This window comes from Gopherus flavomarginatus, chromosome 8 (assembly GCF_025201925.1).
Source record: "Gopherus flavomarginatus isolate rGopFla2 chromosome 8, rGopFla2.mat.asm, whole genome shotgun sequence".
Classification (NCBI taxonomy): Eukaryota; Metazoa; Chordata; order Testudines; family Testudinidae; genus Gopherus; species Gopherus flavomarginatus.
Genome location: NC_066624.1, coordinates 13,345,651 through 13,372,676, shown reverse-complemented (window position 1 = coordinate 13,372,676; position 27,026 = coordinate 13,345,651). Strand labels below are relative to the sequence as shown.

The window sequence follows — 27,026 nt, the reverse complement described above, 5'->3', positions numbered from 1 at the left end:
TGTTGATTGATAGAAGAAAAGTCCGCTTATTTGGACTGTTTCATGATTAGATGATGCTGACAAATGAAAATGTCAAGATCATGAATAACTGTTGGGGAAAGGTTTAGAATGTTCCTTAATTCTGAACAATTGAGAAAATGAAGATGCACTGAACAATATTTGTCTGGTTCTCATTACATGATTATTCTGGATGGTTTCTATGGGAGAAAGTGTAATATGTTTGGTGCTAACAAATAAATATTCTTGCATCTTTAATCAATGTGGCCTAATCTTTCCTGTAATTCCTATAGCCTTCCAGTCAGGATTTTTCATTCGTATTGCTGAATCATTTTTAAATGGTTTAAAAATGAATCTAAAGAAAATGAACAGTGGCCCAGCAAGCACACTAGAGTGTTTTTCTGAGGATTTTCATTAATCTTTGGCTTTAAACTACAGCCTGTGTTCACTATGTGGTTGGTTTCAAAATCTTTAGTTATATAATGTGAACATCAGGCTGTGTAATGACAAATCAAACATAGAGCACATAGCAGTGTGACCTAGAGTCATGTTATACGCTCTATTGTGCACATTGGGCCACTGGTGTTACCATGAATCATGCATGCACAGACTCGTTAAATCTGAAATAATTTTCAAAAGCAGTGCCAATGACACAAGCATAGACCTCGTTTGAAACTGATCAGTGACTTCAAAAGTAATTAGAACGATTTGCATAAGGGTTCGTTACTTACCATCTGTTTTAATTGGAAAGCAGTTTTTCCAATAAGACTAACAAGTTACTGTATCTTATTTAAGGCCAATCTACAGTGAAATTTAAACAGAGAGGCAGATAAGTTTGTCTTGATCTGGGAAGGTTTACCACCACACCTTTTGCTGATAATTTCTACATGCAATAGAATGAGTGCTACAGGTTACAACTGGAAAATACCTCCTCACATAGCTGCAGATGAGATCTGTAATTAACTCCAATAACAGGAACCATTTAAAACAATATTACTCAGTGTTGCCAATGCCTATAATGTTATCACGTGTCTCATGATAACTGGTGTTTTTCTTAAAGCCTCAGCTCTTGGAGTCAAGGGATTATGTGACAATCAGATCTTTTACTAAAAACACAAATATCTAAATTTCTACCTTTGTGGAGAAAGATTTGAAAATGTGAACAGAATGTACCCTCCCAGAGGCTCAGAAACTAGAAGACAAATACCACCCTCATATTATTTTTGGGTTTAAAAATCATGAGTGTTTTTTTTTTAATCTCACGATTTTGATGAAGCCTGATTCATGATTTTTAAAGGTTTAGGGTTGGCAGTAATGCTCCCTAGTGCTTTGGGAGTTTACAGTAATGTGGAGCTAATTTTACAGCCTCTTCATAAGAAGCTCCTTAACCCTTCAAAAGCAAAATGGAAGCTAATGCAGATGGGTTTATTTTTCTGATGGCTTGGATCCTAGCCCCAAATGTGACCTTATCTATGCTATTTACTATTGAGTTATACAACCAGCAGTGCTCTCACAAAGCCATTTTCTGTAACTACCAGATTTGCACATCTGGCTCTGTTCATTATTTCTCTCTACTGCAATATATATCTCATTTCAGCTTAATTAAAAATTACTGATAAATGGAGGCTACTGTAATTCATAGGAGTTGGTTGGATATTTTTGCCTATGTTTGCTGGAAAATTTGACATAGTATTAGTTGAAAGTAGACTATGTCCTTAAAATCAGTTTTGCCACTGTAGTTATTTATGAGAATGTCTTGATGTTCCATTGATTTAAATACCTGCCAGCAGTGAAGGGATTAATCCTGTAACTCTGCTGTCATTTATTTTACCAGTTTGTGCTCTATTGAATGACTACGCTGTTTTTAAAAGATTTTCAGCTTCCCTAAGAGAGTTAGATGCAGCCCGTTCTGTGTAAGTAGGGAGCTTTGTCCAGTGTTATACCGTGGGACTAGAAATCAAACAATCTGGCCTCTTTTCCCAGCCCTGCTGCTGACTTGCTGTGTGACTTTAAGCAAATCACACAGGGCCTGCTGCTTTTCCCAGTGACGTCTGTCAGGTACTGATTGTACCCGGTAGGTTGCAGGTCAGGCTCTTTCCCAGATGTGAACTCCCCACAGAGCTTCCATTCCAGAGAGATGCATGAGATGTTCACTCTAAGATCCTTTAATGTGCTGCCCAGGTATGGCAAATCTAGTCTCAGATAAGGTAAATTACACACAGCATCAGGTAGCGGCTGAACAGTATCATACAGTTTAGCATTTAATTACAGAGTCAGTGGCAGTTTTACCTCTGTGATTTAGGATTAGAGCTGAGTGAAGAATGATTTTTCAATTTGGTAGCCAAACTAAATTGGGGAAAAAAATTGTTGTAGGTGTACCAGAAATTGAATATTTTGGGCTTTTCTCACAGAAATAAAAAAACAGAAAAAACCCTGTTTCCATCCCAGATAAAATTTTTAGTTCTACCCAAAATGAAAACATTTTGTTTGTCTGAAAAGAGATTTTGAGTTTAGTTTAGTTTCCAGTGTTTTTTTTTCTTTTTTGTTGTTTTGAAATAAATCTAAGCAGTTTTCTAACGTAACCCTGCAATTTGAAAAGAAAGTTGAAATGTTTCATTTAGAAAGGGCTGAATTAAAGTGTTTTGACTTCTTAAAAATAATTCATTGTTTTTCAGTGAATAAACAATCTGTTTGCAAAGCTTTGCTCAGCTCCCCTTAGAATACCCATCTGTAAGCCCAGAGACACCACCAGTGCCTGAGAGGCTTAAGGGGGACATGTTCTCCAACCCCTGTTTTTACTAAGCACTTTGACCTTCTCAAAGTAGAGGCAGGTGTTAGGTATTCCCAAGTTGGATCCTACCCCATGCCCACATCTTTTTTTTTGGGGGGGGGGATGTAAGGTCCCCTACCTCACGGGGAGGAGAGGTTCAGTGTTGTTGTAGCTGTGTTGGTCCCAGGATATTAGAGGGACAAGGTGGGTGAGGTAATATCTTTTATTGGCCCCACTTCTGTTGGTGAAAAAGACAAGCTTTCAAGGTACATATAGCTCTTTTGGGTGGTTGTGTGGCTTCCTTAGTGTTTGTGAAGTGCTCTGAGAGCTGCCTTTTAACGGAGCTCTAGTAGTGCAAAGTTATGAATATAATTATCCAGGAACATATACCAAACTGGGGAGTGAATGGTGCTTTCTTGATTTCATTTTTGGTTCTCTAGCTATATGTTATATTCAAGTCTGGCTTGAAATGATTTAACAGGTTAGGGCACCACATGGGAAGCTGTGGATTTGTCTAGCTCAGTGGTTCCCAGACTTGTTCCGCCACTTGAACAGGCAAAGCCCCTGGTGGGCTGGGCCAGTTTGTGTACTGCCGCATCCGCAGGTTTGCCCGATTGTGGCTCCCAGTGGCTGTGGTTCGTTGCTCCAGGCGAAAAAAAAACAGGGCGCAGGGTGACGGGACCCTAAGCAAAGCAACCCCTATCCCCAAAACCTGAGTGCAGGGCGGCCAGACCTGGAGGCAAAGCAAAAAAAAGCTCAAAACCCTGGGTGCAGCATGGCGGCTGGACCCAGACGCAAAGCAAAACAAACAAACAAACAAACAAACAAACAAAAAATAGTACCCCCCCCCAAGGGTGCAGGGCGGCCGGACCCAGAGGCAAAGCAAAATAATAATAAAAAAAAAATAGGGGAGCTGTGCCGCCCTAGGATTGGCTGGAATGCTGCCCCCTAGAACCTGCCGCCCCAAGCATGAGCTTGCTTGGCTTCCCTATAACTGCCCCCAGTGTTTGGTCCTTCTTTTTGAAAATGACATAGCAACTCAACAGTAGAGACTGGAATTCAAAATCTCAGCATAACATGTTGGCCAACTGCACCGTGTTCCTCCTCTCCTCTGTGTTTCTTCAGCATAGGAATAATAATTATACAAGAAGGAGAGGAATGTTAAACCATTTATACATGTATTACTAACTGCCAGCATATGTTTCTTTAAGGCTTTATGTTTCAGTACCAATTTCCTTTGTTGGAATTAATCTTTTGTGTTTTCTTACCTTACCATTGTGATGACTGAAGAGTGGATTTAATGAATGTTAGACCCCTAAGGCTGCTGGCTAGTGGGTTCTTCAATAATTAAAAATGATAGCTTATTAGAGAAGAAAATACATTAAAAATGTTGCAAAGAATCCTGTGGCACCTTATAGACTAACAGACGTTTTGGAGCATGAGCTTTCGTGGGTGAATACCCACTTCTTCAGATGCATTTATTCACCCACGAAAGCTCATGCTCCAAAACGTCTGTTAGTCTATAAGGTGCCACAGGATTCTTTGCTGCTTTTACAGATCCAGACTAACACGGCTACCCCTCTGATAATTAAAAATGTTAAGTTTCTTATTGTAAATCAGCTTAAAGCAAGGGAAATCTGAGTTTTATCTCAGAAATTCTTGCTTTAGCTGATTTGTCAAGTCTGTAGAATTAAGTTAATCTAATTAAAAAGATAATATAAAAATATAAGCAATGCAACATCATCTCTCTAATTAAGATGTCTGAGAGAGAAACAGAGCAAGCCTGCCATTGCTATAGTAATGGGTTATCTGCATTAGAAGTTATACCACCCCCAGCTTTTGTGCATGTGAGTGGGGTTAGGAAAGTGACTAATGAAAAACAGCATACGCAGAGGGGGTTGACCTGGTGAGTGAGAGTATTAGATTTATATGTGCTGACTTTTTACTTGTGCTATCAGAAAAATCTCAGTTTGACTTTTAGTTAACAGGGCTATCAGCAGATAGGCGGGAAAGCATTTTTATATATATAGAGAGTAAATTAGAAAGACAATAAACTGCAATTTTTAACACTTTACCAGGGTCGCTTTTTCAGAGTGGAATCAAATTTTAGCTTTGTAAGAACTCAGACCATGTTGTCATTTTACGTGGCGTGCAGATTCTTTGTCTGCAAAACTCTTCTATTATATTCCCCTGGGGCAATTGTAGTAATGTTTTCTGTTATATTTGGCAATAATATATCATCAATTCATAGTGACAACACTGTACACAGTCCTGGGAAAAAGTTGGTATTGTTACTGTTCCGAAAGACTCATTAATTTTAATACTTAGTTACATTTGTCTCAGTGAAACCTTGAACCTTACCCATTATGTGCAAATAGTACAATGTAGAATATTGTGATACCAAATATAACAAACAATAAAAGTCCTTCCATAATTTAACTCAGCAGTTGTATTTTTTGGTTGCTTTAAAATACTAGAAAGGCCTTGAATTCAAATGATATGTTAAAGGCCTTTAAAACATTAGGGACTGTCTAAGAATTTTCCTGGCATGGAGGGAACTCTCAGCTGGGGCAGAGCCAGTACACCAGGTTCTTGCACCACTCCCCATATCACTACTTTGCTCTGGCTTGTCCCTAGGTGGTATATAGTTCCTCAAGGACCATGGCCAGATGGCACAAATTACAGCAGCTCCCAGGCTACTCTAACCAATGGCAATAATATATCATCAATTCATATCTCTCAGCTGCACCAAGTGGAAACTTCTTGTGAGAGAGAATCTGGGCCTACTTGCTTTAATGGAAGCTAATAACCTGAAGGAGACAGAGGAAGACTCTCTAGCTAAATAGGATGACACTAAAAACTCCTCTTATTCTAACTTTCCTGTTGCTCTAAGTTTATGGTTGACTGGTATCTCTCTGTATGGAACTTACTTTATTAAATCTAGTAGCAGAAAAGAATCTGTAGCTAAAATCAGTGTATCTGCATCAAAAGTTAATCATATTACGAGGGCTAACAAAGTCAAGCTGAGTCCTGTGCATGCAGGGTGAAATTCACTCCAAGAGAGCTTGAGCAAGGCTCTAAGCATCAGTTAAGACCCACATTAAGACACTGAGGGTATGCCCACACTACGCGCCAGATCGGCGGGCAGCGGTCCAGAAGGGGTCAATTTATCACATCTAGTCTAGATGCGATAAATCGACCCCCAAGCGCTCTCCCGTCGACTCCTGTACTCCACCTCCGGGAGAGGCGCAGGCAGAGTTGATGGGGGAGCGGCAGCAGTTGACTCACCACGGTAAGTCAATTTAAGTACATTGACTTCAGCTACATTATTCACTTTTCCCCTGCCCCTCCCGTGTAGACCAGGCCTAAGATACTAAAGTAATGGGCACCTAATTAGAGTGATTTTGATTGCAATCCTCTCCATGCACCACAACTTCTCTGGTCAATAGCTAGGATCTCATTTCAGCAAGGTACTTAACCACATGCCTAGCGCCAACATGTGTAGCCCTATTGAAATTGGGGTACTGCCCACATGTGTAACTTTAGGCATGTGCTTGAGTACCTTGCTGAATGGGTTCCCAAATTTGCTAAATAGTTCTAGTCTTTAAAATACTCCTGAAGTTTGCATCTTTCCTGCAACTGGAAATGTAGTAGATTATTTTGTCTTCCCTTTACTGTGGGAACAATGCCAACATATTTAAGAGATGGTTGGGAACAAACTGCTGATCTTTCAGGATTCCCAGAAATGGAATCTGACTATCAAGTGTGCTGCTGTGTGAGAACTTGCATGAAGTTGATTCTGTACAAGGTATGTTTTATTATATGATGACTTCAGAACTCTGGACTCAAGGGGATACATGCTCAGATGAAGTAAATTGGTGCAGCCTCATTGACTGTAATTTAACTCAGCAATTTGGTTGACTTCATTGGCATTATCACACTTCTTCTTTTGAATGGCTGGCATAGAGCAGCAACTGCAATTTCACCTGAAGTTGATCGAGCCAAATGGCTACATCAGGAGTAGCAGAATTTATTGCAGTAAGTGCCTCCTTCATATTTATAAATTGGGCAGTAGGTAGTGATATGTTCAATGGTCTGTCGTGGGGAACCATACTTGCACACCGGGGAGTCTTTGATTTTCCATTTGTGCATTAGATATCCGCATCTACCAGGGTTGGTTTGAATTTGGTTCCGAGTTGAGCAAGATGACCATGGAAGGTCAAACCCAGAAACCTTCTGCGTGAGATCTGGCACAAGGTGCTTATTTTTTAAGTCTTGTTTAGCCCAATCTGCTTTCCAAGCCTCCTTCTGATCATAGCCTGATTGCATGAAGCTAAATGAATGTTCCCAGAAAGGCTTGCAGGACTTACGATGTTGGGGGTGAGGGTGGGGGTCGCATTGTCACGGTCTTGGTGAATAGGAAGACCTCTGTTTTCACAGGTTGGCTGAGCTTCATGGAACGTTGCAGCAGTTTGACGCATCGGTGGGGGAGTGATGTTACATAGGACAGGTAGCCATAGTGTTGGAGTCAACATAAGGGTTCCCATGATGCACCACATCACTGTATTCATCTGGGTATCCACAAGTTGTGTGTGGCTGCATCTGCTCCATACCAGTGCACAATATTCAGCTACTGAATATACAAGTGTTATTGTAGCTGTTTGCAACGCTAATGCACCCCAGGTTGTACCTGCTAGTTTCTGGATTGTGTTGGCTTTCTTATCTTTCCAGCTACCTTCTCAAGATGATCATAGAAGGAGAGGGTGTAGTCGAGTTTCACTCTGAGATATGTTGGAATGTAATTGTGTTGCACATTTTTAGCACAGAAAGCTACTTTCAGTGTGGTTCTGGCACGCTTATTATCAAGATGATATGTGCTTACTATTGTTTTTCCAGGGTTTGGTTTGAGCCTCCATGTCTGGAAATATTGTTCCATCTTTTGGAGGTCCTCAGTTAATGCTTTCTCAATGTCATGGAGGTTTGATGCTTGGATTGTGGCAAGTTCATCTGCATATCCAAATTTTCAGGATTTAGTTGGAGCCGTGTCACTTATGTAAATATTAAAAAGGGTTGGCGCAAGTACAGAGCCTTGTGGTAGCTTGTTGTTTATGATATGGGCTACCACATCGCATATTGCTCAGTGATTTCATGGTCATCAGAGCAGCAACTCAACAAATTATCACACTTTCACCAGCTGAAGATCTGGCCCATGGACATACATCTTTCTATCTTAGGTATCTGTAGAGTGCTCATTTGTATAGCATCTCAGTGGTACATAGACCCTTCTGATTGACTGTTTTTATAGATGTAGGCATAACAGAAGGAGAGGGTGAGAGACAGCTGTGGTCTGAGCACAGAGCTGGAAATCAGGAATTCCTTACCATTCCCTTTCTCAAACAGATGTTGGGAAAGTCACTGAATTACTTTTCCTCAGTTTCCCCATCTGTAACAGTGGTAAGGAGTAACCATATATACCACATGGTGGTTATGGAAATTAAATGCTTCTAAAACACTTTGAAGGTATAAAATGCTGCATCAGTGCTAGGTACTATTATTACCCTGTACACTTTCTTTATTTTGCAATTTATTATATGGGCCAAATGCTACATCTCTGAGCATGTCCCGAAGAAGTGAAATAAAGAAAACAAGATATTGACCAACATCAGCTAATTTGATTTCAATTTCAAGTAGATGCAAAGGTTTGATTTTTATTTCTCTGTTTGCTTCCTTTTCTCACAGTAATAAAGCCTGACAGAGGAGACTTTCTGGGAGTTTATTGCTCTTCTGATGAGGTCAATGCTTACTTTATATTCAGTCTTGTGTTTGCAGGCACTAGAGTTTTTTTGTTGTATTTCATCTTGTTGCACCGTTGGAAAAATAGAAGAGTCTGCTCCTTTACAGAATAGGAGGAACTTTCCTGTACTGGTTTTCACAATAACACTCATCCGGCGACGGACAGGATCAAAGTTTAGTACGTGAAGAAGCTGATACTTTTCAGTTTCATTCTTTTGTTTCTGTACTTTCATGTAATCAGCTTCATGTCCTAGAAAAGTGAAACCATACTTTTTGGCGCCTTTAACCAAAGCTATTTCATCTGGTGAAGAGGAGATATAGGTCCTGTGCTCCTTGTTTACTCTCAATCCATCTACGTTGTCTCCTTTGATTTGAACCGTATGGCACAGACACAAGGCACGGAGGCACAGCTCTTCTCAACACTTTTCTGCTTTCCCATAATATTTCAGGGGCCCGTCCATGTGAGAGAACCCATCCACCTCTGAAATGCCGTCTTTGTACTTGTGTCCATCTGTGCAGCACTCAATGAACTTCATGCTGTTTTCAGTAAGGGTTCCAGTTTTGTCTGTGAACACATACTCGACCTGACCGAGTTCTTCACTGAGGTCCGAGGTATTCACCAGTGCCCCTTCCTTGATTTCTTCATCATACATCTCCTTATCCCAAGCAATAAAGAAGGAGCCCAAGAATTTTTGCATTTTTACAGTAACGTACATGGAGACCGGGATAATGAAATTGAACAGAACCATAGACAGCCTTTCCCCAGAACTGCACTTCCCTGCCTTCCTGTATTATGGCTTAAATCAATGGCCAGCGAGGCGTTACTTGAGACATGACCTTCACCTTTGAATTTGTTTTTTCTTCAGTCCAGTTAATATCCAGGGTGTTGGTGGTTATAAGGAAATTCCAGACACATGAGCGGTGAGGGGGATTCTCCTGTTACTCAGACTGGCTCAAATCAAGAGTAATTCCATTGAAGTCAAAGGGGCTATATTGGTCAGAAACTACTGTGAGAGAAGCATGCCCATCAAACTTCAGATGGCCTTTTATAGTATCCCTAAAACTTGCACAAGCATTAGCAGCATTAAGGGCCTGATCCAACTCCCAGTGGGCATTGGATCTGCCCCTAGAAGTGGAATAGAGAAGAAAGGGGTATATAGAAAACTTACCTTATTCACACCCTTACCAACAGAGCGGAGCCAGGTTAACCCTCGGTGTAGACAGCAGTAGGTCAGCGGAAGAATTCTTCCATTGATGTAGCTACCATCTCTCAGACAGGTGAATTACCTATGATGACAGGAGAACCCTTCCCGTTGCTATAGTAAACCTCTACACTAAAGCACTCAGGTAGAGGCATTTGGACCATGCCACCAACCTATTGAGTTCTCACATTTTCTTGCAGATGAGCTTAAATTGTGTTTGACTGAACACCAAGGAGAGTGAGTCATGTTGTTACAACTAAGGATATGTCTACACTACCCGCTGAGTCGGCGGGCAGCGATCGATTTATCGTGTCTACACTAGATACGATAAATTGATCCCCAAGTGCTCTCCCATCGACTTCTGTACTCCAGTGCTGTGAGAGGCGCAGGCAGAGTCAATGGGGGAGCGGCAGCAGTCGACTCACCACGGTGAAGACACCACTGTAAGTCGATCTAAGTACATCAACTTCAGCTACGTTATTCATGTAGCTGAAGTTGCATAACTTAGATCGATGTTTCCCTCCCCCTCTCCCCAGTGTAGACCAGGGCTTAGTGGTTTTTTAACATATTTTCTTAAGTGAGTGTTATAGGTGTAGAAGTAAAGCTGCTTTGTTCAGATTCTGCCTTACATATCTTTAAACAAAAGAACCATAGTTTCCTAATGTATAAAATAGTGACTGTGCTAGAATTTTTACAGGAAATACCCGTCTCTTATACTGTCTCAAAAAGTAATCCACTTTTCATCAAGACCCATTAAAATCTTGCATTTTTGGACTTACAATCTTGTATGAAAAAATAGCATTTCCTCATACTAGGACCTTAGTATTTTCCCCAGAAATAAATCACATTTTTATATAAGAATGCATATTACATACTTTATCCTTGTAAATTAATAAAATTCTAATGAATCTACTATATACAGCGCGCGCACACACACATATATTGTATGGAGATTAATGCAGTGTGACACCAAGATCCAAAGCTATGTCTCTGATCGGGTTGCAAATCTAAGGGAAATTACCTGTTGAATGACACATGGCATGACTTTTAACTCCGAATGCTCCAGGAAGAGTTAATGTCTGACTGCTCATGCATTGAGGAGACCCAGAATACACAGGATAGGTTCAGTATGTTCTCTAGTATATTTTAACAATCAATGATAACCTGGATAGGACATACTGAACTTTATCTCAAATTCCTTGATGGAAGTAGTGTGTTCTATGGTATGTTCTGTAGCCAGCCATAGGAGATGACTCATGCTTGGAAATATCAACTCCTGGCATCAAATAATATTTTCCCTTTTTCTTTTTCTTTTTTTTTTTAAATATCCTTGGTATTGAAAGAGCTTGTCTTACACAGACTCCTGCAACAGGGGAGTAACTGAAAAGACATCTTGCACAGAGAGTAAAAAGGAATGCAATTAGATCAATAGACTCCAAAGTAAGTAGCCTAAAAAATCCCCCAGGCTCATATACATGAATAAAGAGCTGATACAGATACACAGTCTTTGGGTACGTCTTCACTACCCACCGTATCAGCAGGTAGCAATCGATTGCTCGGGGATCGATATATCACGTCTCATCTAGACACAATATATCGATCCCCGAACACGCTTATATCGATTCCGTAATTCCACCAACCCAAACGGAGTTGCGGAATCGACAGGGGGAGCCGCGGACATCGATCCTGCGCCGTGAGGATGGTGAGTAATTCGATCTTAGATACTTCGACTTCAGCTACGGTATTCACGTAGCTGAAGTTGCGTACCTAAGATTGATTTTCCCCCGTAGTGTAAACCAGCCCTAAGAGTCTCAGTTCTGTATTTTCAGGGACAGGATTTGATTCTGTTTTTTTCCCTAAAATTAAGCACAGATGGATGTCTTAGTGTGTAAACTATGAAAGGCAGAAATCCTCTTATCGCCATTTGTTTGTTCTTGTTTATTTTTCCCAGAACATTGTATCTTATTCCAACCCTGTTTCTTTAAAGCTCTGATGCTGCAGCCTGTAAAAGTGGTGCCTACTCAGCCATCTCTGTAGTAATGAAGGGCTTTCACTGAAAACTCCTAAGCCAAGCTCCTTTGGCAGCAAGGGAATCTCATTGTTGGATCTGTTCCTACTTCAGGAAGATGTTTCCTGAGTCCTGTTTATGTGACCATACAGCTAAACAATCCAGGCTGCAAATGCAAAGAGAATAGTGGCATGATTTATGGAAAAAGCGATTTCCAAGGTTAGATTTAGGTTTTTGCACAAATTTTATTACGTTATATTGGAACGGATATTCTATATGCAACTCAACTGGAAAGTCACATTTCAATAAATATTTTGGTAAGACCAAGAGCATGGTGAAATCCTGCCTGAGTATAAGGAGGATCTCCCTTCTGCGAGTAGAAGATATGATAATACTCAATTAATGGAGTCTGGATTGCCTTATGGTTAAGGTACAGGATGAGAAGTTAGGGGACTTGGATTCAAGAAAGACCTTGCTCTTCCATAAATGCCGCATTGGCAAGTCACTTATGATTTTTCAGAGATGTTGAAGTTGACGGAAACAGTAGATGTTCAACACCTTTGAAAATCAAGCCATTGTGCTTCATTTTGCAGATCTCTAAAAAGTGATGGTATAGAGCTAAATTATCTGAAGTTTATAAAGCACTTTGAGATCCTTAGCTGGAAGGTGCTATAGAAGTGTGAAATGTTGCTTGGTGCTCAACTATAGTGATGCAGACATTAGAAATGCATATAGTTTTCATATATATTGATGCTAATATTTTTGCTGCTGTATTCTCACAACAGAAAAACTTAACTTAAAGAAAAAAAGTCACAATATGATTTCTTTATTTTTCTTGACCCCGGGGGTGGGGGGGCTGGGATTGGAAATGCAAGGGGGGAGAGAGAACTAGGTCACAAAGAATGTTCACCCCAAGGACTGTATAGGTACCTATAGCAATCAAACCCTGCACAGATCTTTGCAGAAGAGAGGTTAAGGCTAAAAATGAGAGAGACCAAAAGTCTGCCCTTTTAATGAGAAGCCATTCCAGAGATCCTAAAATATACTTAAAAGCAGAAATGTTAAGCCCCAAGGATGAATGCCGGTTTGTTATAAGATTTCTATTCCTCCCCCAGAATTGCTCAATGTAAAATTCACGTGACATTTTGGCCCTCTGTACCAGGAAGCCCGCTCCCTCCCCCTAAAAAAACCCAAAAAACAAAAAACCAATGTTTAAAATGGGTGTGAAACATGGTTGTGGCCCAGCTGTGTTTGGAATATGGTATCTTCTTGTGGAATTTTTTTTTTTTTTAAAGTTCTAATGATGTGAAGGATTTTTTTTTTTAATTCTGGTTCAATAGAGACTTGGTTGCCCGGCACTGCTAAAACTGCAGTACTTAAGTTGGATGTGAAACATATTTCTGATTCTTGGCTGTATTTGCAGCTTCTAACTCCTGCTGTAGAGCTTAGGCGGATGCACTGGGTGGGAGGTGACTGTGGAACTATGCCAGTGCGTCTAGCTCTTTTTGGGTTCCCCTACTGCATTTCCTATTGCTGTGTGATCTCTGACTTCTAAGAGGCTTCTGCTGTGTATACACTACTGTGTACAGATGTCTGGAAAAAATCTCTGATTTCAGACGTTACTTTTTAATACAAGACGTTTCTCTATAATCCCAGATGAGAAAGATGGCCTAGTGAGTAACTGGGCTCTGCCTGGACACGCCTCATTCCCTGTGGGTTAGTGCAGAAGTTAAGAAATTCCTGAGTAAACTTTACCTTTGATTCCCCAATGATGCTCCCCCGTGCTGAGGTAGCACCTTTCTTTAAATGAGCTGTGACACAGCAACTTGCTCTGCTTTCACATGCAGGGAAACAATGCACTGATAGATGTGGGTGCCCAGTGACTGTCTCAGCTCAGCACCAGCTCAGAGTGATGCTTTGGTGTTAGGCCAGAGAGGAGCAGCAGCAGCGAATGTGAGCCATGTCAGTTGTTACTTTAATTAAGCACAGTGCACGCGAACTACCTTGAGATGATGGGAGGGGAAGGGTTATACTTGAGTCAGCAAAGCCAAGGTAGTTCAGAGTCGAGTGGAGTTAAAATGAACCTGGGTTGGAACACTGCAGCTAAACCCAACCCCCAAACCTTGGGGAAATGCAGATTTGAGTCTTAATCCTAAAACTGGGCACCTCCCCACTGCCCCGCCAGCTTTCATAGACCCTGTCAGCACTGCAAAGATCTGCATGCTGCTGTCTTTTGGCTAGTACAGTGCTCTCATGTGGCCAAGCGCTGAGATTTTGTGTGTCCCCCAGATGTGTATTAAGACTTGCTTAATTATTGGAGGGTGAGTGATCCATTGGTAGGGTACCCAACAATAAGTCAAGTGGTCTAACCTCAGCTCTGCCACTGCCTTGCCATGTGGCCTTCGGCAAGTAACTTAACCTCTCTGTGCCTCAGTTTCCTCATTTTAGAATAGGAATGATGATGTTTACCAGCATTTGTAAAGCGCTTTCATATCAACAGCTGAAAAATTTAATATGGGGGTCTCTAGGTGCTACTCAGTACAAATGATAACGAATAATAGCAGTAAGTAGTGAGTACTGTTTAAAGAAAAGAAAAGGGTTTTACGACATTGATCCATATATGAATATAAAATGTCACCTTTTGGAAACTGGACTATATTTTGCTTAAATAAAAACCAGCAAATGCAGATTTTTGTATTAAAATAAGTAACTTCAAGGCAACAACAAAAGTATAGAAACACATATTTTCCTGGGGGAAAAGCTCACATCTTGGGAGGAAACGTGAGAGGGAATGTACTTCATATTAATGAAGAGTCTGATCCACTGAGGATTATCGGCCCAATTCTGTACCTACTAAATGAATGGGCTTTTGCTGTTGAGATCACTAGGAACAGAGTTGGGCCCTGCCGCTGTGTTTTGTCACTTTTTTTTGAACTGCAATTCAAATTTCTGATGGAGTTTCCTTCTTTTCTTCTTATAAATATTGCAGTTGGCAGCCTCTCCAGAACTGAATGCCAGACAGATTTCGGACCAGATCCTACTTCCAAGGCTCCATAGGGTAAACGAGTCATAAAGTTTCATAGTAATCTCTGGGAATTCCTTTTTGGGTGGTTGCTACTCAATAGCCGGAGTTTTGATTCCAGCATTCTTTCAGTTGACTTTCTATGCTGGGTGGAGACTCTCTGTCTCTAGCCAACTCTTGTTTGTTTGAACTAGGAGTTCAACATGGAGTCATCTTGACAAATGCACTAATTCAGTACAATAGAACTCATTAGGTTACAAATGTAAGTGGTATTGTGTGTGTGTGTGTACATTCTGTTTCTTAGCATCCTCCCAACGACTGGAAGCTTCCATCTGCTGAGCTTGGGTTTGATTTTCAATTCTGTTACGAATAATACTGAATTCTGCTGTAGGTAGCATCTTTCCCTGTTCTTGTAAATAGATTTTATGTGTGTGTGTGATTTTATGATTTGGAGATATATATATTAATGTATGTTCGTTTATTATTATTATTATTATTATTGTTTAACATTTGTATACAATGCCTTTGTCCCGGAGAAAAGATGGGCACCGCCAGGAAACTATGCCCCTGTGATCGAGTCGGTCATGGGATACATGCATATATACCCTTTACTTGGTGCATGGTGCTTTACAGAGAATGAAGATATGGGGTTTGATTCCTAAATCCATTCAGTGGAGTTGCACCATCATTAAACTGGTGTAACAGAGTGGGATCTGTAAAAGCAGCAAAGAATCCTTTGGCACCTTATAGACTAATATGTCTATTAGTCTATAAGGTGCCACAGGACTCTTCGCTGCTTTTACAAATCCAGACTAACATGGCTACCCCTCTGATACTTGACAGAGTGGGATATTGGGCCCATGGCCCCTATCCTAATGGACTTCCAATCTGGGTATATTTGTCAGCTCTCTTAAATTTGAGGGTGTGTCCGTCTCCCCGTCTCCCTGTGTCATAATCAATTTTGCTTCTCTCCACTTCAGTGTTTACCCTTTCCAAAGAGACTGGTCCATCCTAGATCTATTCTTGCCTGGCACTATTTTCAAGGAAAATGCTTAGGGGAATCCTGTCTTACAGCACTGCTACCCTCAAGCAAACACCACAAATCAGTGCTCTAAAAATCACAAGTGAGGAAAAAAATAAATGTGCCTTTCTTTATTTGCTTTCTGGCTTTTGAACCTTTAGTTGTATTTTAAATCTTTTCTGTGCAACCATGAGGGCTACTAATTTATTGTAATAAATTAAAAGGACAAAACAAAGATTCTCTCCTAATCCTATGACTCAAGGACCTGGGTCTTTAGGAAAAACATCATCTATCGTGAGATTTGTGATATAATTGCAAGAGTCATCAGCATTGCTCTTCTGATAAAAATATGCACCATGCAAAGGTTGTCATATCTTACCCAGTTCTGCCCTCAGAAACACTCCTGTGAACTTCATTGGCATAGGGCAAGCATAACTCAGGGTGGAATTTAGCCCACACATGGTTGTTGTTGTGGTGACTTGTCACAAACATCACCCTTTATGTCCATTATTTTGAGGTTGAAATCCTAGCTCTGCTGAAATTAATGACAAAACTCCCATTGACTTTAACCGATCCAGACTTTCTCCTTTGTTCTGCGGCTGACTGCTGAGATTCCCCAAGCATGGGAATTTTAGGAGGTGATATGCTTAGGCTATACTTGCCCTTTGATCTCTCTTCACCTGCTCTTTCATCAACATCTGGGTGCACCCAATCTTAGCAAATGGAGGGAATATTAGCAACTTTTCAAGACTCTGAGAGACCTGCCTAATTTACATATAAATCTAAATACTATTTAATGTCGGAAATAGGGTAGCTGTATGCATTTATCTGCTTGAACCTGTCTCATCCCTGATGGATGAAACTGCTTGTTGTTTGAGTTCTCTGGCAATAAAAGGTAGTCATAACTAAACTTTGTCTTCCTCCTACAGTGACGGAGGAGGATGACCCTTGGCTATGTTTTAGGACTTGGTAGGTTGCAATTTGTTTATTTATATCTTCAGGTTTCTAACATGGACACTCTAGGGCCTTTCCTCTGCTCGAGGTATCTATCCCAGAAATTAAAATCACGACATAAATAAAGGACTGCTCATGAATATATCTACCTCAGCCCCTTCCTCCTCAGAAGCACTGGGGAAGAGAGAAAAAGACAGGCTTTGAGTTGTGCCTGAAAAGTTAACAAATGTGGGGAAGTGATGGAGGGAATGTGTTCCAAAACTGAGGACCAATCAGAGAGAAGGCCGTCATTTATACTGATAGAGCTCCAGCTTGAGCAGTCCTGCTGATCTCCACTGCGTCAGTATGGAAGCTGGGAGAGAAGTGTCTCTCAAGCATCCAGGTCTTAGACAGTCACAGTTTAGAGCTTTATAGCTAAAAACCAACTATCTAAATTCCAACTGGAATCTTATTGGGAGCTAGTGCAGATCATGTAGCACTGGCCTAATGTGTTTCCAACACACAACTCCACCTATTAAGCAGGCTGCTGCATTCTGCACCAGCTGCAGGTTCTGAGTGGTCCTAAGGTATACTTCTGTATAGATCACAATACACTAGTCTATATGTGAGGTGACAAAGGTATGGGTAATCAAGGCAAGGCCCACACTGGAAGAGATGGTCGTACTTGTTTTGCCATGCACAGATGGCGGGGAAAGTGGTGGTTGCCACAACCACCACCTGGGCTCCATGTCAAGCCCAAGACCCATCGGCACGCTCCAGCTGTGCCCCTGTCTTACTAATGGTGGACACACTCCTTTAGTGAGGGGTAGGGATATAACTTCTGCCCTCTCTTCCACTTGCTTCTCATAGCCCAGCAACATCTGAGTCTTGCCAGGGCTGAATCACAGCCAGCCAGCTCTCATCCAAATCCCAAATTAATCCAAGCACTGGATAGTTAAATTAATTGCTCTGGCTGGGTCAGGTATGATGGAGACATCGAACTGAACGTTGTCAGCATGCTGCAGCCTATGTAACCACCCTAGCAACCACATGGAGCAAAAGAGGTGGCAGTATGGATCCCTGTGGGTCCCAGAGCAGAGGAGCAATTGTCCACAGCTACCCTTTGGGTTCTCTCAGAAAGACAGGAATAGAGCCACGCAAGAGCAGCTTAATTCACCCTGCTAGTGTCTGCAATTGAGTCTCATGGTCAGTGGTACCTAAGGCTGCTGACAGATCTAACAGAATCCGTGTAGACCGCTTTGGGCAATACTGTTCTACAGTCAGCCTTGCGGAAAGATAGAAACTTGGAACCCAATAAAATAGGTCTCTCTAATACAGGGGTTGGCAACCTTTCAGAGGTGATGTGCCGAGTCTTCATTTATTCACTCTAATTTAAGGTTTTGTGTGCCAATACATTTTAATGTTTGTAGAAGGTCTCTTTCTATAAGTCTACACTATATAACTAAACTGTTGTTGTATGTAAAGTAAATAAGGTTTTCAAAATGTTTAAGAAGCTTCATTTAAAATTTAAAGTAAAATGCAGACCCCCCTGGACTGGTGGCCAGGACCTGGGCATTGTGAGTGCCACTGAAAATCAGCTTGTGTGCTGCCTTCGGCACCCATGCAATAGGTTGCCTACCCCTGCTCTAATATAATGCAGATGGGACAGAAAGCAAGACATCTTTCTGGATCACATGATCACAGTTAGTACTGCATTTTGCATCTATACAGTGACTTCCGTAATCAAAAAACTTCTGAAAGTTTTAGAGACAGAGAGATTTAGTCTGAGCACAGGCCTGGGAATAGTGAACTCTGGAGTTCTATATTCCAGCTCTGTTACCGACACGCCTACTGTGTCTGAGTTTGGGCAAGTCGCTTAACCTCTGCATTTCAGCTTCCCAGTTTGAATACTGGGGAAAATGAGAATATTAATACTTTTGTTACCTCTCTTTGTAGTGTCAGTTGATTAGTGACCCCGCAAACGCAAACCAGTGGTGATAAGTATAAATTGTACATTTCTTTTCTTTTTAGCACAATGTAGCGTAGTAGTGGAGAGATCCAGTACAAATACGACTGTCTTAAAAGGACATTGTTAGGTAATCCTTTTCTAATGGGTTGGTTAGATGCTTTAAACTCCAAGCAAATTCTGTTAATATGCAAAAGTAAAGTTTTGGGGTGAGTTTACAGTAGTTGAATGGGATTTCATCATCATGGTAGTGCACAAAGCAGCCTTTTGGAATAGAGATGTTTTATACTGAGGCAGCATAATGCCTGTTTTTGCAGTATAAATGGCGTGTCTGAAAGGATCCCCTGCTTCATAACTGCTGGAAAGTGGCTTTCTTTTTTTTTTTTTTAATATTATTGCTGTTTCAAAGCTCTTGACACTGTTTTCTGTCTGCCTTTCTCTGATAAAAACCACTGTTATCTCCTCAGGGCTTCTTCACATCCTAATTACAACCCAGTCCCTTATTAGCCCTGTAGGGAGACAGAGTCAAACAACATATGGTATTTTTCACTTAGGATGCTGTGGTTACCAAAAGTTGGAGAGAGACAGGAAAAGGGGGAGTTAACATTTCATAACCATTTATGGAACAAGCACAACCCTCCTTGGACCCAGTTCAGCAGAGACTGTGGGCCTCAGATCAGGAACTTTATCTGGCTAGTAATTGCATCGGCGTGCTGGCTTTCTTGTGTATGTGTGTGGGCATTTGGGGAGCAGGATTCTAAGCTGCAGAACCTTTGTGCTGGCATCCACACGTGAGTATGAATTAAACATATCTCACTTGAAGGACCATGGCTGGATTCTACAATTGCCTGAAAAGTAAAAAGTAAGTGACGTTCTAACCCTTTCCCCTCTACCTTTTCTAAAGTTAGTTGATTCTAGTGGATACTTTAAAATTCTGTCTCTGATATACTGCATAAGAACTATAGCACCGAATAAAATATCCATGCTCTCAACCTTAATAACAAAGTGCTGAATAGCTGTTATGACTGCTATATTAGACTAATGAGAATTGGAAATATTTTTTCTTTAGTGGACTAAATGTAGCTGTAAACACTTACTATCCTGAAAAAGATTTTTGTCCAATTACACTGAAAGAAGAAAAAAATCTTTCTTCCAGATTACCTAAATTGGTTGTACAATCATGACTAACAATAAGAAACAGAGAAAAATGCACACTAGTTTCAAAGAGCTGTATTAATTCAGCTAGAGTCATAGCATTAGATGCTACTTTAGAAATTCATGTGCACAGCTTTTGAACACAAAGGCTGAAAGTGTTTTTCATTTTTGCTCTCCATTGTCCAATTGTCCTTGATTTTATTTAAAATATATAATTTTGGTTTCTATACTGTTACGGTCTGTGGGGTCAGCTGTGAAGGGAGACTGAAACTAAACACGACATGATTATGTTTGTGCTTTAGAGATTTATGAAGACACCTGGTTTTTCCATTGATACTATCCCTGCTAAGGAATGGAACAAAATATTCTGTTGTAAAAGCTGAGCAGTGGTTCTGAGACTGATACTTCAAGTGAGCAGACTGTAGAGAGCGCTATGCTTGTAATACAGTACAAGATACACTGGAAGGAAAATAGCAGTAAAAAGCTAACAGTTACATCTTGAAGCTTAAGATAAGAACTCATGATCCTTCTGTCATGCAGCACTGTTAAATATGTGAGTGAAATCCTACTAATGGGTAACCTCCCATTGACTTCAATGAGGCCAGGATTTCACCCTCTTCCTCCCAGGAGCCTGTTGCACTGATTCCTTTGATGGAGATTCAGAAATTCAAAGGGCACCCAACTCCATTGTATTTCAGCGAGGGTTTCCATTGGATTTTAACTCCCTTAGGCGCCTCTGAATATCTCAGCCACAATCTATAAAAAGGTTTTAAATATTTAGAAGAGAAAGTAATACCCACACAAAGAGAGAGAATGTGTCCATAGCTAACAAAATAAGCTAAGAGGGAGACTTGGTGAGGAGATAGATGTTTCCACTTGCATTTGTGAGAGAGCCACCTCATGTTGTCTTCAGTTAAGAAGCCAAGAAAATCTGATTTTTCATGGCTAATATAATTGTTTACTTCCATTATTAAAACACCATGCCCCATACTTAGGATAGCCAGTGATATTTGTTTCATTTCTGCTCAAATGTTTTTCTTAGGAATCATTCAGCATCCAGTGTGGCTGAGGCAAAAATGGATCTTGTAGCCAGATGAGGCTTCAGTGAAATAGATTTTGATTATGTCTGCATGTTTCCCATTGAATCTCTATCTTTGTAATGTGGAGTAACAGACTGTTTGCATTTGTTTCCTTAAAAAATCCTGATTTTCTTTATTTTGGGTGCTGCACTGGGTTTATGTTTCGACTCCATTTCATGAGCTGTCATCTTAGTCTTGTGATCAGTTCCTGGGTGGATTAGTGCAATTATTAGCACTTTGCGACCTTCACTTTTGATATTCATATTCTACTTTGATCTTACCTATTGCCAATTAAAACTAGTATTTACAAAACCCCACTGTGATACAGTTTGGAGCACAAGATTAAGTTTTTATGTGGTTTGTTAGGAATTTGACTTTAAGGGCTTGTCTACATGGGGCAATTGAGCAGATAGCTATTGCTGCTAGGAACAATATATATTGCTCCCCATGTGTCCTCCGTGCGGACGCTCTACTCCAGAATAAATGTCACTCTGTTCTGGAACAGAATGTCTACACTGGGAGTTATGCTGGAATAGCAATTGTGGAATAGTTTATCTCTGTGTAGATTAAGACTGGAATAGTCTATAGTCTTTACTGCTCTACCTCCAGTTCTGTGCTTATTTACATCTGTCCCAGTGCAGTGACTTGCACAGTTACTGCACTTCCTTCCCCAGTAGTTAGACTGAAGCACCAATACGTGTGTATGTATTTCTATTGGGATGGTAAAATGCTGTCAGAGTATCTACGATGAAGAATGACCATTATGTATTCAGAATTCTACCATCTTGTTACCTCCAGCTGGGAGAAGAGCTAATTAAAGGTAACTTTCTGGAACCACTCTAAAGCTGTGTAGCCTGTGTGGCCTAGCTGGAACCAGGTGAACCAATATCTTATCTTCTCCAGGTCTCTTTATCATCATAAGAGGATTTTTGAATCATGCTGACAGAGACAAATTTATAAAAAAACACAACTGGAGATATCCCGGCATCTCATTAGCGGTGGAATGATCTATTGAGATGATTCTTGTTTAATTTCACTGCAGCACAATAGCCCCCTGGAATCCCATAGTGTGAGGTGTTGTACAAACACAGAGAGAAACAGATAGTTCCTGCCCTGAAGAGTTTACAAGCTGAATAGGCTAGATGAAGAGTGGATGCAGAAATAGAGACAGAGGTAAGTATCTTGCCTAAGAGCGCAGAACTGGGAACAGAACTGGGGTCTCATGGGGCCCAGAGCATTGCCCTGTTCACTGAATCATGCTAGAATTGCTGATGTGTTGCCCTGATTATAAAGACTCCTAGAGCCATGACTATTCCTGAATGCATTCTCATAGACTCATAGACTCATAGACTCTAGGACTGGAAGGGACCTCGAGAGGTCATCGAGTCCAGTCCCCTGCCCTCATGGCAGGACCAAATACTGTCTAGACCATCCCTGATAGACATTTATCTAACCTACTCTTAAATATCTCCAGAGATGGAGATTCCACAACTTCCCTAGGCAATCTATTCCAGTGTTTAACTACCCTGACAGTTAGGAACTTTTTCCTAATGTCCAACCTAAATCTCCCTTGCTGCAGTTTAAGCCCATTGCTTCTTGTTCTATCATTGGAGGCTAAGGTGAACAAGTTTTCTCCCTCCTCCTGATGACACCCTTTTAGATACCTGAAAACTGCTATCATGTCCCCTCTCAGTCTTCTCTTTTCCAAACTAAACAAACCCAATTCCTTCAGCCTTCCTTCATAGGTCATGTTCTCAAGACCTTTAATCATTCTTGTTGCTCTTCTCTGGACCCTCTCCAATTTCTCCACATCTTTCTTGAAATGCGGTGCCCAGAACTGGACACAATACTCCAGTTGGGGCCTAACCAGCGCAGAGTAAAGCGGAAGAATGACTTCTCGTGTCTTGTTTACAACACACCTGTTAATGCATCCCAGAATCACGTTTGCTTTTTTTGCAACAGTATCACACTGTTGACTCATATTAAGCTTGTGGTCCACTATGACCCCTAGATCTCTTTCTGCCATACTCCTTCCTAGACAGTCTCCTCCCATTCTGTATGTGTGAAACTGATTGTTCCTTCCCAAGTGGAGCACTTTGCATTTATCTTTATTGAACTTCATCCTGTTTACCTCAGACCATTTCTCCAACTTGTCCAGATCATTTTGAATTTTGACCCTGTCCTCCAAAGCAGTTGCAATCCCTCCCAGTTTGGTATCATCTGCAAACTTAATAAGCGTACTTTCTATGCCAACATCTAAATCGTTGATGAAGATATTGAACAGAACCGGTCCCAAAACAGAACCCTGTGGAACCCCACTTGTTATACCTTTCCAGCAGGATTGGGAGCCATTAACAACTACTCTCTGAGTACGGTTATCCAGCCAGTTATGCACCCACCTTATAGTAGCCCCATCTAAATTGTACTTTCCTAGCTTATCTATAAGAATATCATGCGAGACTGTATCAAATGCCTTACTGAAGTCTAGATATATCACATCCACCGCTTCTCCCTTATCCACAAGGCTCGTTATCCTATCAAAGAATGTTATCAGATTAGTTTGACATGATTTGTTCTTTACAAATCCATGCTGGCTATTCCCTATCACCTTACCACCTTCCAAGTGTTTGCAGATGATTTCTTTGATTACCTGCTCCATTATCTTCCCTGGCACAGAAGTTAAACTAACTGGTCTGTAGTTTCCTGGGTTGTTTTTCTTTCCCTTTTTATAGATGGGCACTATATTTGCCCCCTTCCAGTCTTCTGGAATCTCCCCCGTCTCCCATGATTTCCCAAAGATAATAGCTAGAGGCTCAGATACCTCTTCTATTAACTCCTTCAGTATTCTAGGATGCATTTCATCAGGCCCTGGTGACTTGCAGGCATCTAACTTTTCTAAGTGATTTTTTACTTGCTCTTTGCTTATTTTCTCTTCTAAATCTACCCTCTTCCCGTAAGCATTCACTATACTAGACATTCCTTCAGACTTCTCAGTGAAGACCGAAACAAAGAAGTCATTAAGCATCTCTGCCATTTCCAAGTCTCCCGTTACTGTTACCCCCTCCTCACTGAGCAGTGGGCCTACCCTGTCCTTAGTCTTCCTCTTGCTTCGAATGTATTGATAAAAAGTCTTCTTGTTTCCCTTTATTCCCATAGCTAGTTTGAGTTCATTTTGTGCCTTTGCTTTTCTAATCTTGCCTCTGCATTCCTGTGTTATTTGCCTATATTCATCCTTCGTGATCTGCCCTAGTTTCCATTTTTTATATGACGCCTTTTTATTTTGTAGGTCACGCAAGATCTCAAGGGTAAGCCAAGGTGGTCTTTTGCCACATTTTCTATCTTTCCTAACCATTGGAATAACTTGCTTTTGGGCCCTTAATAGCGTCCCTTTGAAAAACTGCCAACTTTCCTCAGTTGTTTTTCCCCTCAGTCTTAATTCCCATGGGACCTTGCCTATCAGCTCTCTGAGCTTACCAAAATCCGCCTTCCTGAAATCCATTGTCTCTATTCTGCTGTACTCCCTTCTACCCTTACTTAGAATTGCAAATTCTATGATTTCATGATCACTTTCACCCAAGCTTCCTTCTACTTTCAAATTCTCAACAAGTTCCTCCCTATTTGTTAAAATCAAGTCTAGAACAACTTCCCCCCTAGTAGCTTTTTCAACTTTCTGAAATAAAAAGTTGTCTGCAATGCAGTCCAGGAACTTATTGGATAGTCTGTGCCCCGCGGTGTTATTGTCCCAACATATATCTGGATAGTCTGGATTCTGATGGACTATCTTTGTTATCATCTTATTGAGTGCATATAATACCGTAATGAGGTTGCACAGCGAGAGAGGAAGAAAATGGTGGCCGGTTAAAATCTTTTATTGCTGAGTGCTATATCTGAAAAGCCAGTGTGAAATCCATAGTAATGAGCTTGACATTGAGTCAGAGGCCTCTTATGTTTTTGAGGCCAAACCCAAGGACACACAGTGCTTGTATGACGGGACTCTTAGGAACTTTTTTCCCAAATTTTTAGTTCACATGATGTGTCAGTTTTGGAAATTTGTAAATGTACGTGAAATAGAGCTCTGCAGTTTTGTCAATGTACATGACGAGGAATTTGCTTTGAGTAAAGCAAGCCAATGAACAAGATGTATGGAACTTTAATATTTGTTTTCATGCAGGTAACTCCTGAGCCATGGCAAACAGCTTCCCTAAATGTAAACCTTCACATTGATACTGCTGCAGTAATCAAGCCAGGCACTGTGGAAGGCAATGGGCCAGATTCATTCCTGGCGTAACTCAGTTTACTTCACTGGAATTAAGCCATGCATAGATCTAAAGTATCAATTTTGTTTGGGGTCCTGCTCCTGATCTTACAAACTCCAGGTGGACTCCTCACTCCTGTTCTGACACCTTCATGTTGGGAATTAGGGCCAGAGCAGCATAAAGAGGCCCTGAAAGGCCTGGATCTGTATCTGGAAGGATTCTCCAAGGGCAGGCGCTGTGGTAGAGAGCCTCCTGAGGATCCCCTTGCAAGTCCTGGAGTACATGGTGTAGAGGGGCAGAGGGGAGAGGAATGACTTGGGAGCTGCAGTACACAGCACTGCAGCTATTCAAAGCAGGACTGTAGCCCCTAGAGCGTCCCCAAGAGACTCCCGTAACTAAGGCCAGGTCTACACTCTGAGTTACTGAGCAGGAAACCAGGGTGCAAACCTGCTGCACAGTAATGTCCCGTGTCGACACTCTCACAGCCCTGTAGCAGTGTCTATACAGAATGTTGCTGCACGCGAGCTGGTGCGCTGCAGATTCACACCCTGGCTTGCCAAGCCATAACTCACCATGCGGAAAGGCCTTAGACAATGGGAATTTTGACACTTGACTTCAGCAGGGTTAGGATTTCGCCTCCTGAATATCCATATGATGTGGCAGTTTTCAACTGCAACCAGAGGAAATGTCAGGTAATTAGCTTTATCTGGATAGGGATTTACTGCTGAACAGTGCCCAGCATTACTAATTACTAATGTTTGCAAAGAAAGCTAAGAGTGTGCACCCCTCCCTGAGTCACTGTGGTTTACTACACACTCACATGATACTGTGACTGGCCGGCTGCCACATAATCCAAGCAGATTTTAGTAATCTAAGAGACCTACTTGGTAAAAATCAATTGCTCGCAGCAGTTCTAACAATGAAGTATTAGGTCAGCTAATACATTATGGCTCAAAAGAGTTTGTAAAAGAATACTCTTGCTGCCAAAGCCTGTCTCTTAAAAGTCTTGATGTAACTCAAGTAGCTTCATTCTCTCTGCAGAGCTGGCCAGCAAGAATTAGAGCTTGCAGGGAAAACACCCATTCTGCTGAGTTCAGCAGTCTGAGAGTTCAAAAGGTAAAAATGTGCAGATTCCCACCAGAAATGAACTGTGAAACTGGTTCAAAAAAGTGTGATTGCAGCTGGCAATTAAGCCCAACAGCCAGCACCTTGCTGGAAAGCAGCATGGCTGGGGCCCAAGGTCAGGGTCAGGGAATGGAAACTCTTGACAATCAGGGAAGGGGAGACAGCAGCCATTTATTGCAAATATTCACCATAATATATTAAGCCGTTAGGGTCTTTTTACACCGCAGGACAGAGAACTTCTTTTAAAATAAAGACAATCCTGAATAGTTGGCTCCCATTATTCCTGTGTGAAACCCAGATGCCTGGGTTCACCGGGCTCCATGAAAACTTTGTGCCTGGACTCATCTTCCATGGCTCTGAGTTCCTTGTTAGTGTAACCCACACACCTGCTGGATGTGGTGCTGTGTCCCATTGAGTGCCAATGAGACCACTAAGAGGAAGATTAATGAGTTTTCTCTACAGCCTTAGCTACCAGCCATATTTTGCTCATGCAGTGGAGGCTCATGCACTAAGCTTCAGAGGTCCCAGGTTCAGACCCGCCCGCCGATGACCGGGGTCTGTCAGCGTTACATTAGCATGAACTCCAACAACAAAGGGTGAAACCCCTGCCCCATGGAAGTCAATGGTGGCTTAGCCACTGACTTCTATGGGGCCAGGATTTCACCCACAGTGTGTATTATTATGCTGTTGGTTTATGGC

At 41.3% G+C, this 27,026-nt stretch overlaps 1 protein-coding gene across 9 annotated transcripts in view; it reads left to right on the top strand.

Annotated features, from left to right (window-relative positions):
* Positions 1-27,026, top strand: part of KIAA1210 (KIAA1210 ortholog) — a 100,621-nt gene that overhangs the window by 4,495 nt on the left and 69,100 nt on the right. For 4 of the 9 annotated variants that reach the window (XM_050964479.1, XM_050964472.1, XM_050964471.1 and 1 more), the window contains exon 2: positions 14,760-14,828. The exons of 1 other annotated variant lie outside the window; for it this stretch is intronic. In XM_050964479.1, the coding sequence (XP_050820436.1) occupies positions 14,782-14,828 (47 nt within the window). In that variant the 5' untranslated portion in view covers positions 14,760-14,781. Of the gene's footprint in view, positions 1-14,759; positions 14,829-16,742; positions 16,783-19,383; positions 19,575-27,026 lie in introns of those variants that run through there. 4 more of the 9 variants (XM_050964474.1, XM_050964475.1, XM_050964476.1 and 1 more) reach the window with 3 other exon arrangements.